The 11,727-nt window shown below is 49.3% G+C and overlaps 2 protein-coding genes across 2 annotated transcripts; both read right to left on the bottom strand.

The window, feature by feature from the left end:
* Positions 1-7,532: 7,532 nt before the first annotated feature.
* LOC119349278 (glucuronoxylan 4-O-methyltransferase 1-like) lies at positions 7,533-9,113 on the bottom strand. The gene is made up of 2 exons (XM_037617303.1): positions 8,920-9,113; positions 7,533-8,787 (listed from the first exon to the last, which is right to left on the bottom strand). Exon 2 carries the CDS (start codon positions 8,729-8,731, stop codon positions 7,901-7,903), a length of 831 nt encoding a protein of 276 aa, XP_037473200.1. The 5' UTR covers positions 8,732-8,787; positions 8,920-9,113; the 3' UTR covers positions 7,533-7,900.
* A 111-nt stretch (positions 9,114-9,224) lies between these two features.
* On the bottom strand, positions 9,225-11,304 carry LOC119349277 (probable polygalacturonase At1g80170). Its single transcript, XM_037617302.1, has 7 exons — positions 11,067-11,304; positions 10,860-10,991; positions 10,357-10,765; positions 10,182-10,263; positions 9,991-10,099; positions 9,759-9,881; positions 9,225-9,664 (listed from the first exon to the last, which is right to left on the bottom strand). The coding sequence occupies exons 1-7, from the start codon at positions 11,211-11,213 to the stop codon at positions 9,362-9,364; spliced, it is 1,305 nt and encodes a 434-aa protein (XP_037473199.1). The 5' UTR covers positions 11,214-11,304; the 3' UTR covers positions 9,225-9,361.
* Positions 11,305-11,727: the final 423 nt, after the last annotated feature.

The following is an 11,727-nucleotide window of genomic DNA, read 5'->3' as shown; positions in this document are numbered from 1 at the left end:
CAACTCTTGTAATACTCATATCATCAAGATCAATCAAGCAGGAAGTAGGGTATTACCTCCATCGAGAGGGCCCGAACCTGGGTAAAACATCATGTCCCCAGTCTCCTGTTACCATTAGCCTTAGACGCGCAGTTCGGGACCCCCTACCCGAGATCCGCCGGTTTTGACACTGACAGTCGTCTCAACGGATTTTGATGGTGCCCTATTTAAAGTGAATGCAGTTGTCTCTAATGCATAACCCCAAAATGATAGTGGTAAATCGGTAAGATCGTAGATCGCACCATATCCAATAAAGTGCGGTTACGACGTTCAGACACACCATAACGCTGTGGTGTTCCAGGTGGCGTGAGCTGCGAAAGTATTCCACATTGTTTTATATGAAGGCCAAACTTGTAACTCAAATATTCATCTCCACGATCAGATCACAGAAATTTTCTTGTTACGATGATTTTTCACTTCACTCTGAAATTCTTTGAACCTTTCAACTATTTCAGACTTATGTTTCATCAAGTAGATATACCCATATATTCTCAAATCATCTGTGAAGGTCAGAAAATAACGATACCCGCCACGAGCCTTAATACTCATTGGCCTGCATACATCAGTATGTATTATTTCCGACAAGTCAGTAGCTCGTTCCATTGTTTTGGAGAACAGAGTTTCAGTCATCTTGCCCAAAAGGCACGGTTCGCAAGCATCAAATGATTTATAACCAAGTGATTCCGAAAATCCATCTTTGTGGAGTTTCTTCATGCGCTTTACACCGATATGACCCAAATGGCAGTGCCACAAATAAGTTGCACTATCATTATTAACTTTGCATCTTTTGGCATCAATATTATGAATATGTGTATCACTACGATCGAGATCCAACAAACTATTTTCATTGGGTGTATGACCATTGAAGGTTTTATTCATGTAAACAGAACAACAATTATTCTCTGACTTTAAATGAATAACCGTATTGCAATAAACATGATCAAATCATATTCATGCTCAACGCAAATGCCAAATAACATTTATTTAGGTTTAACACTAATCTCGAAAGTATAGGGAGTGTGTGATGATGATCATATCTATCTTGGAACTACTTCCAACACTCATCGTCACTTCCCCTCAACTAGTCTCTGTTTATTATGTAACTCCTATTTAGAGTTACTAATCTTAGCAACCGAACAAGTATCAAATACTCAGGGGCTACTATAAACATTAGTAAGGCATACATCAATAACCTGTATATCAAATATACCCTTGTTCACTTTGCCATCCTTCTTATCCACCAAATATTCAAGGCATTTCCGTTTCTAGTGACCATTTCCTTTGAAGTGTAAGCACTCAGTTTCAAGCTTTGGTCCAGCTTTGGGCTTCTTCGCGGGAGTGACAACTAGCTTGTCATTCTACTTGAAGTTCCCTTTTTTCCCTTTGCCCTTTTCTTGAAACTAGTGGTCTTGTCAATCATCAACACTTGATGCTCTTTCTTGATTTCTACCTTCATTGATTTCAACATCGCGAAGAGCTCGGGAGTCGTTTTTGTCATCCTTTGGATACTATAGTTCATCACGAAGTTCTACTAACTTGGTGATGGTGACTAGAGAACTCTGTCAATCACTATCTTATCTGGAAGATTAACTCGCACTTGATTCAAGCGATTGTAGTACCCAGACAATCTGAGCACATGCTCACTAGTTGAGCAATTCTCCTCCATCTTTTAGCTATAGAACTTGTTGGAGACTTCATATCTCTCAACTCTGGTATTTGCTTGAAATATTAACTTCAACTCCTGGAACATCTCATATGGCCCATGACGTTCAAAACATCTTTGAAGTCCCAATTCTAAGCCGTTAAGCATGGTGCACTCAACTATCAAGTAGTCATCATATTGTGCTAGCCAAACGTTCATAACGTCTGCATCTGCTCCTGAAATAGGTCCGTCACCTAGCGGTGCATCAAGGACATAGTTCTTCTATGCAGCAATGAGGACAATCTTCAGATCATGGATCCAATCCGCATTATTGCTATTAACATCTTTCAACACAGTTTTTTCTAGGAACATATCAAAATAAACATATGAAAGCAACAACGCGAGCTATCGATCTAAAACATAATTTTCAAAATACTACCAGGACTAAGTTCATGATAAATTTAAGTTCAATTAATCGTATTACTTAAGAACTCCCACTTAGATAGACATCTCTCTAATCATCTAAGTGATCACGTGATCCAAATCAACTAAACCATAACCGATCATCACGTGAAATGGAGTAGTTTTCAATGGTGAACATCACTATGTTGATCATATCTACTATATGATTCACGCTCGACCTTTCGGTCTCAGTGTTCCGAGGCCATATCTGCATATGCTAGGCTCGTCAAGTTTAACCTGAGTATTCTGCGTGTGCAAAACTGGCTTGCACCCGTTGTAGATGGACGTAAAGCTTATCACACCCGATCATCACGTGGTGTATGGGCACGACGAACTTTGGAAACGGTGCATACTTAGGGAGAACACTTTTATCTTGAAATTTAGTGAGAGATCATCTTATAATGCTACCGTCAATCATAGCAAGATAAGATGCATAAAAGATAAACATCACATGCAATCAATATAAGTGATATGATATGGCCATCATCATCTTGTGCTTGTGATCTCCATCTCCGAATCACCGTCATGATCACCATCGTCACCGGCGCGACACCTTGATCTCCATCGTAGCATCATTGTCGTCTCGCCAACTATTGCTTCTACGACTATCGCTACCGCTTAGTGATAAAGTAAAGCAATTACAGGGTGATTGCATTGCATATAATAAAGCGACAACCATATGGCTCCTGCCAGTTGCCGATAACTCGGTTACAAAACATGATCATCTCATACAATAAAATATAGCATCACGTCTTGACCATATCACATCACAACATGCCCTGCAAAAACAAGTTAGACGCCCTCTACTTTGTTGTTGCAAGTTTTACATGGCTGCTACGGGCTGAGCAAGAACCTTTCTTACCTACTCATCAAAACCACAACGATAGTTCGTCAAGTTAGTGTTGTTTTAACCTTCTCAAGGACCGGGCGTAGTCAAACTCGGTTCAACTAAAGTTGCAGAAACTGACATCCGACAGCCACCTGTGTGCAAAGCACGTCGGTAGAACTAGTCTCGCGTAAGCGTACGCGTAATGTCGGTCTGGGCCGCTTCATCCAACAATACCGCCGAACCAAAGTATGACATGCTGGTAAGCAGTATGACTTGTATCGCCCACAACTCACTTGTGTTCTACTCGTGCATATAACACCTATCCATAAAACCAGACTCTGATACCACTGTTGGGGAACGTAGTAATTTCAAAAAATTTCCTACGCACACGCAAGATCATGGTGATGGATAGCAACGAGAGGGGAGAGTGTTGCCCATGTACCCTCGTAGACCGAAAGTGGAAGCGTTAGCACAACACGGTTGATATAGTCGTACGCGTTCACGATCCGACCCATCAAGTACCGAACGTACGGCACCTTCGAGTTCAGCACACGTTCAGCTCGATGACGTCCCTCGAATTCCGATCCAGCCGAGCTTTGAGGAAGAGTTCCGTCAGCACGATGGCGTGGTAACAATGATGATGTTCTACCGACGCAGGGCTTCGCCTAAGCACCGCTACGATATTATTGAGGTGGATTATCATGGAGGGGGGCACCGCACACGGCTAAGAGATCCAAGGGATCAATTGTTGTGCCTATGGGGTGCCCCCTTCCCCCGTATATAAAGGAGCAAGGGAGGAGGAGGCCGGCCCTAGGAGGGGCGCGCCAAGGGAGTAGGATTCCTACTCCTAGTAGGAGTAGGTTTCCTCCTTTCCTAGTCCAACTAGGAGAAGGGGGGAAAGGAGGGGAGGGGAGAAGGAAGGGAGAGGGGGGCCACGCCCCAAACCCCTTGTCCAATTCGAACTGGGCTTGGGAGGGGCGCGCGCCACCTCTCCTTCCCACTAAGGCCCATTAAGGCCCAATACTCTTCCCCGTATTCCCGTAACTCCCCGATACTCCGAAAAATACCCGAATCACTCGGAACCTTTCTGATGTCAGAATATAGTCGTCCAATATATCAATCTTTACGTCTCGACCATTTCGAGACTCCTTGTCATGTCCCCGATCTCATCCAGCACTCCGAACTACCTTCGGTAAATCAAAACATATAAACTCATAATATAACCGTCATCGAACTTTAAGCGTGCGGACCCTACGGGTTCGAGAACTGGTAGACATGACCGAGACACGTCTCCGGTCAATAACCAATAGCGGAACCTGGATGCTCATATTGGCTCCCACATATTCTACGAAGATCTTTATCGGTCAAACCGCATAACAACATATGTTGTTCCCTTTGTCATCGGTATGTTACTTGCCCAAGATTCGATCGTCGGTATCTCAATACCTAGTTCAATCTCGTTACCGGCAAGTCTCTTTACTCGTTACGTAATGCATCATCCCATAACTAACTCATTAGCTACATTACTTGCAAGGCTTATAGTGATGTGCATTACCGAGAGGGCCCAGAGATACCTCTCCGACAATCGGAGTGACAAATCCTAATCTCGAAATACGTCAACTCAACAAGTACCTTCGGAGTCACCTGTAGAGCACCTTTATAATCACCCAATTACGTTGTGACGTTTGGTAGCACACAAAGTGTTCCTCCGGTAAGCGGGAGTTACATAATCTCATAGTCATAGGAACATGTATAAGTCATGGAGAAAGCAATAGCAACATACTAAACGATCAAGTGCTAAGCTAACGGAATGAGTCAAGTCAATCACATCATTCTCCAATGATGTGATCTCGTTAACCAAATGACACTCATGTCTATGGCTAGGAAACTTAACCATCTTTGATTCAACGAGCTAGTCAAGTACAATCATACTAGTGACACTTTGTTTGTCTATGTATTCACACATGTACTAAGTTTCCGATTAATACAATTCTAGCATGAATAATAAACATTTATCATGAAATAAGGAAATAAATAATAACTTTATTATTGCCTCTAGGGCATATTTCCTTCAATTGCTAGCTCCAGGCATGTCAAAACCATGTCTCATGATTTGCCATAGCTTCGAGAATGATGGTGGCATCCTTCACATGGCCTTTAAACTCTCCATGCCATGCCGCAGGGAAGTTCTGACACCTCAGTGCATGCATTCAACAGAGTTGAGCATCCCAGGAAACCTTCACGCTTTGTTCATCTCCAAAGGCCTAAGAGTGTCCTCAACATTTGATGCTCTCAAATATTGTGGCCCAAACACTTCAAACACTGCTAGGAAATTTCTTCACACACTTGATGTAAGTGCTCTCTCCCATCGCCACGTGATGATCAATCAAATCTGTAGGAATACCATATACCATCATGCACAGTGCTGAAGTCACCCTCTAGATAGTGTTGCATCCAAGATCTCCTGTGCAATTCCTCATATGCATGAAGAATCGATTATTCTCTTTGAAGATGTTGACAATGTGGAGGAACAAATCCGAGTCATTCTGAATCGGCATTGAAAGTATTGCTCTGGATACACCAGATGTGCACAAAAATAATCAAGCATCAGCCTATTGTACCCATCTTACCTGCTCCCACGAATCACCTCACGGACAACGGAACCGCCTTGCTTTGGCTGCTTGTTTTTCTCCATGTCGAGCAACATGACCATGGTAATGTCCTCATCCTCATCCCACACATATTCCTCTCCGGAGGAGGAATCATCATACACGGGCGACGAGGAGGATTTGCAATAATTCATTTACACAACACAAATCTACCATCGCGAACAAGTCTTAGGACGCAACAGATGACAGAAAATGAAAGGTAGTTACCTTAGAGGAATTCCGTCGAACACCTTGTGGGCACCAAGGTCAGTTTTTGCCGGTGTAGCTCGCCTAGGCCGACATAGTAGGGGTTCAAATGGAGCCTCAGCTTGGGGGTGGTCACACCGACCGAGTGGGAGTCGCCTGGCTGCTAATCTACCTCAGCGGGTGACATTGGTGTGGCAGTGAGAATTTTGATCGGCGAAGGGGCAAGGGAGCGTCCGGAATCGGCGGGAACACGCGCAACGTTCTGAGCTTCCACGACAGATGCAGGGTCGTGGCGGAGTGTCCCGACCGATGGGAACAAACGAAGGGGTGGCGGCGGTCAAGGGGGTGGCGTCGACAGTAGTGAGAATCGACCGGTGCCGAGGTGAGATAGGAAGGGTCGATGGTGGGAAAGTTTCAGACCAGACATTTGGGGCTTCCACTGTTGTGGTTTTGTTTTTTTGTCGGCTGCTAGTGGTGACCCAAATATACCATTTCTATAGCATTTTTTGGTTAGGACAAAAAAAATTGGTCGGTAGGCAGGTAGGTCTCCTTTTGTAGCCTTTGTTTTTTGCTCCAAAAGAATAAAAAACTACTCTCTCCGTTACAAAATAAGTGTCTCAACTTTGTATTAACTCTAGTACAAAGTTGTACTAAGGTTGAGACACTTATTTTGGGACGGAGGGAGTAGTTTTTTCTCATCTGCGGTTTCTATCTCCTATTGGTGATGCTCTAATAGTGCTCCCAAAAAATTATAGTGCTACATTGAGTAAGCAGAAAAAAGAGAGATGCTAGACGCACGGACCCTTCACGGGTGATTTACGGGGTGATTAGGTCCTGATTGGTTGAAATTAAATTAAGTGAGGCGGGCCCACACCTGAAAATCAGGGGAGGGGGGAGGCAATTAGGCTGGTCATAGTGGGGAGTAACTTAGACTAGTGTCATATGCATGACACTAGTCTAAGTTACTACCCTCATGAGAGCAAGTACAATAAGGTGATGTAGGCGGGCTGTAAGACATTAAATATTATATTCTTGCTTACTTAAAAGAGAGAGAAGAGGAGAGAGAAGAGAAGCGGGCTACTAGTTAACAGTCGGCTGCAGCACGTGCTCCTAGGTACTTTGTGAGAGAGTGGGGTGGGCCATGTATCAACAAAGTAGTACATATTTATATCTAGCTATTGTACTTGTTGGCTATAAGTTTGGCTATATGTGACATGGCAACATCATATAGCCAGCAGCTGGCTATATTATTAACCATGCTCTAATGCAAAGTAACATGATAGTAGTGTCATAGATGGCTTCATTTATTAGCTTGTAGACTCATCTTATCTTGGGAAACGCTATGTTACAGTAACATATATGTTACCACCTCACATTAAATACTTGCCACATAAGTAAAAATTTCTTGGAGTGCGCTATATTACTAGCTAAGTTACTCCCACTATGACTAGCCTTAGATGAGGGCACGTTGGGGGTGGGGGGGGGGGTCCGTAATAGTCCGTTGTTTTTCTCCGTAGTATTATCGCAGATACTCTCTCCGTAAGAGCATTTAGATCACTAAGAAATACTTCCTCTGTTCGGAATTACTCGTCCAAGAAGTGAATGTATTTAAATGTATTTTAGTTGTAGATACATTCATATACATTCATTTTTATTCATTTTTGTGACAAGTAATTTCGAATGGAGGGGGTACGTGAGAACCACAATTTGCATTTTGGCATTATGTTGTGATTTTACTCGGCGCAACTAGTACCTAAACTAAACCTCGGGGCAGGACACAAGAAAATTTGTATCTCACGAAAATTTTACGAATTTTTAGATTGGAGACAAACTCATGCCTCTTCTGTTGCTGTATCACATTACAAGATCACAGACAGTCAGACATGGCCACGGGCGAAATGGTTGCAAGTTCGCAACATCTTCACCAATCTGCATTTTCTTCGCCATCAAGATTTTCAGCCTCTCCGTGCAGCATTCCGGTGCCCGTGGTCGGGGCCTGCAGCTGGACGAAGCCCTCCTTGGCGGCATGCCGTGCCCTGCCCACCGCCGGCGATCTCACTCCGCTTGCTCAGGTTAGAAGATCTGGACCGGAGCAGTCGAGCAGAACGCATCCGGCGGCCCGCCGGCGGCGACACGGAAGTGCCAGAGGCGCCCCTTGGCGGCGACGAGGTTGTCCTCGCAGAGGTACTCCCTGGCGTACCACCGCTCCACCGTCCGGTTCATATTGTGCACCGCCACGTCCACCGCGCCGCCCCCCGCCGCGCGCGCGAGCGCGGCCGCCGTGTATATGGCGCCCATCCGCCCCGGCTCCCCGGGCCCGGCCCCGCTCGGCCCGTCGACGACGACCACGTCCCACCGCGCGTCGAGCACCTCCCGCGGCAGCGAGGTCAGCGCCAGCCGGCAGCCGGACTTGCGCACCGTCCCCGTCGGCCGCCCGCACACAGGGCTCGCCCGCGCGCGCCGCAGCAGCGCCCACGCCTCCCCGGCCGGGTCCGGGTACGTGGTCCGGTGGACGGCCGCCGAGCCGCCGGGGCCGCGCCCAGCGAGCACGCGCCGCGCGCTGGCCGCGTCCTCGGCGCTGTCGGTGACGAAGGCGGTGGCGGCGCCCTGCCCGTCGTTGACGGCCGCGAGCGCGAGGAGCTGCGGCGAGAGGCCGAACACGAGCAGCCCGCACGGCGCGCGCGCGGCGACGACGGAGCGGAGCAGCGCGAACTCCTTGGCGTTGAGGCCGTCCGTGGCCGCGGCCGCGGTTCCGTTGCCCGACCCGCCGGCGTCCCAGGCCGAGCGGCCGGGGCGCGCGGGCGACGACGATGCGGAGTGGGTGAGGAGCATGAGCTTGATGAAGGAGAGCGTGGAGAAGACGATGAGGATGGTGGTCAGCAGCTGCTTCGGCGACATCATCATCTTGTTCCTTGCTGCTGCTGCTGCTGCTCAATCTCTTCTCGATCTGGTCTTCCCCCCTCAGGCCTTGTTCGGTTGAGGTGGTTTGTGAGGGGGATTGGCAGGGATTGAGGGGGATTAGATCCCCTACAAGCCAAATTCCTCTCCAATCCACTCCAATCCCCTTGGGAGGAGGATTAAACGAACAAGGCCTCAAGCAGATCTCATCTGCTGTTCTGAATTCTTCTTCTTTTCTGAGAAATATTTGGCCCCAAATCTGAATCTGGTGTGTGGCTTTGGTGTAACCTCTGCTGATCGCTGTCCGGCTGGTGGGGATTGACTTTATTTCGTGCTGCCTGTTTGCCTCGCTGCTGACTCCGTGTCACTTTCCGCGAGGTGGTTGAGGTGCTGCTGGGTTCTTCAGTGAAACCATGATAATATACTGTTGTAGTACGTACTAATTTCCTTCGGTAGGACAATTGGACAACTCGTAGAATATTATCATATTGTTGCGTCGTCTTGGAAATTATGCCTGGCTTTGAAGGCATGTTCATTTATATCTTAAAGTATATCTCAAACAAAAATGATTTATTTCATGAATCCACACACACTGCATACAAGCTCGAGCTGCAAGATCAAATTCTAGGAACAGTTTCACCAATCAGCAGCATCTTCGTCTTCTTGAGCGTCTCCGGTGGTCGGGGCCGCCTGCAGCTGCACGAAGTCCTCCTTGCCGAGGCACGACTCCGGGAGGACGTCCCCGACGTGCTTCCCGAACGCCTGGTGGCAGTAGGCGGACGTGCTCCCGCCGCCGGCCGTCGTCAGGTTCACCCCGTCCAGATACAGGCGCCTGCACGGCATGGCGTCGCTGCACGCGAACGTCACCGCCCGCTCCGTCGCCGACGTGCCGGTGATGTCGATGTAGTTGATGTTCTCCACCGCCACCGCGCTCCCGTTCTGCACGAGAGAGTTCCAAACAAATTCAGAGACACTGCTGCTAGTGAAATGCACCATCGGATTCAGACAAGACGACCGGCGAGCTCGGTCGTACCGGGGCGCCGCATTGAGTTCCCCGGTTGGCGGCGGAGTAGTGCTGGTCGATGACGATGGGGTTGGCCACGTTCCTCATCATGATCTGCGCGAACTTCACCTTGCGCGCGAACCCGCAGCCGTCCTGAATGATGAACAAGAACACCACAGAAAAAACTCAATGTTACCATGTCACACGGCCATTCTTTCTTCAGATGAGAATTTTAGTTCATGGTCACTACATATTGTACTACCTCGTAGGTCTTGACGCGTACGCCGTTCTTGGTGTTGGAGATGAACATGGTGTCCGTCTTGATCTTCTCTATCTTGTGACTACTCTGGTTCTCGCCCAAGCCTCCAATGCTGACGATGAAGAAGAACATGACACATTCAGCTTAACATTTGATGAAAATTCTACTCCATTTGCAAAGAGATGACACGTTACCTGATGCCGAGGCCAGGCCCGCAGGAGATTGCTCTGAGCCGGACATCCGAGCAATTGCCCACAATCGACACGCAGTCGCCACCTGAAAATGGCAGACAGAAAACATACATAAACACCAGCAGAATTCGCCTGCGAGAGAAAATTTCAGTTCAGATTCAGAACCAGTGAAACGTACCGACGGAGAAGAGGTCATTCTTGATGTGCACGTTGGTGGAGCTGACGACAAGGACGCCGGCGGTGCCGGGGCTGTACTCCGGCGAGGTGACTCGGAGGTAGTTGGCCTCGACGTTGTAGCAGCGCGTGAAGACGAGGTGCTGCCGCTGGCTGTTCTGCAGCGTGAGGCCCTTGACGCTCACGTCCTGGCAGTCCTCGAAGTGGAGCGCCATGGGGGCGACCTCGCGCTGGCGGTACGAGGTGCAGTTCTCGTCCTCGCAGGCCCCCGCCCACCACTGCTGGCCCCGGCCGTCGACGATGCCGCCGCCGCTCAGCGACAGGTCCCCCACGCCGGAGAAGTGGAGCCACCGGCCCTGGTCGCCGTCCTCCCACTCCTCCGGGCTCTCCGGCGCGACGATGTTGCCGGAAATCTGACGGGCCCAAAAGTGCACTGTGAGCACGTGACGCCGCTGTGGATAGAAAAGGGGGGAGACAGAATGTGCTGCCACAGGTGCGGGTACGAACCAGGAGCTTGATCTCGCCGCGGCAGGGGCCGGCGAGCGTGACGGGCCAGATCTGGTAGGACTTGCCGGCGGGGACGTTGAGGTAGGTGTTTCCGCCGGTGGCGCACGCCGCCTCCCACGCGTCGACGAATGCCTGGAGAAAACAAAGCGAGGGTCAACGGAACGCCCCCGTGCCGCCCGAGATGGCTCTCGTGCCATTGCTGCGTACCTGCGTGTCGTTGGCAATGCCGTCCCCGACGGCGCCGAAGTCGTCGAGCGAGAGCAGGACACGTGCCTCGGCGGCGCCCGGCAGCAGGAGGGCGACGGCGCCGGCGAGGGCCGCGAGCAGGAGGGTTGCCCTTGCAAGAAGCGCCATGCCGCACGCGCGCAGTCACGAGCTCAGTCACGCTGCCGCTGCCCAGTGACGGAAGCTGATTTGGCGCGAGTTGAGTTGGGTGAGCGGGGGGCAGCGGCAGCGCGGGTGGAGGATAAGGACGCGCGGGCGGACGGACACGTGGGCGCCAAGGGCCAGGCACGGCGTTGCACGATCGAGTCGAGTACAAAACGAAACAAGATCCGGATCTCCGGAGGGGTCTCATCTCTCGCCGATGCACCGGCGATGTTGCTGCCGGGCGATCAGCCCGGGCCTGAATCACGTGCTGGTACACGGTCACCCCGGGCTTCTTCTCCCGGCGATCTGTTTGACTTCGTAGATCGACGATCTTGTCATTAATTTGCAGCTGGATACTCAACATGGGCATCATGATCCACGAATCATGCAATGAGCTCTTTAGTTTTAGAGTAAATTCTATTATTTTTACCCCGAGATTTGATCTTTCTGGCAGATATTATTTTTTGGACGCCGATAACTGTCACACGTGTGGCCGTTA

The sequence above is a fragment of the Triticum dicoccoides genome, chromosome 1B, assembly GCF_002162155.2.
Source record: "Triticum dicoccoides isolate Atlit2015 ecotype Zavitan chromosome 1B, WEW_v2.0, whole genome shotgun sequence".
Classification (NCBI taxonomy): domain Eukaryota; kingdom Viridiplantae; phylum Streptophyta; class Magnoliopsida; order Poales; family Poaceae; genus Triticum; species Triticum dicoccoides.
Note: the sequence above shows the minus strand (reverse complement) of the source record. Positions and strands in the feature narration are given on the sequence as shown.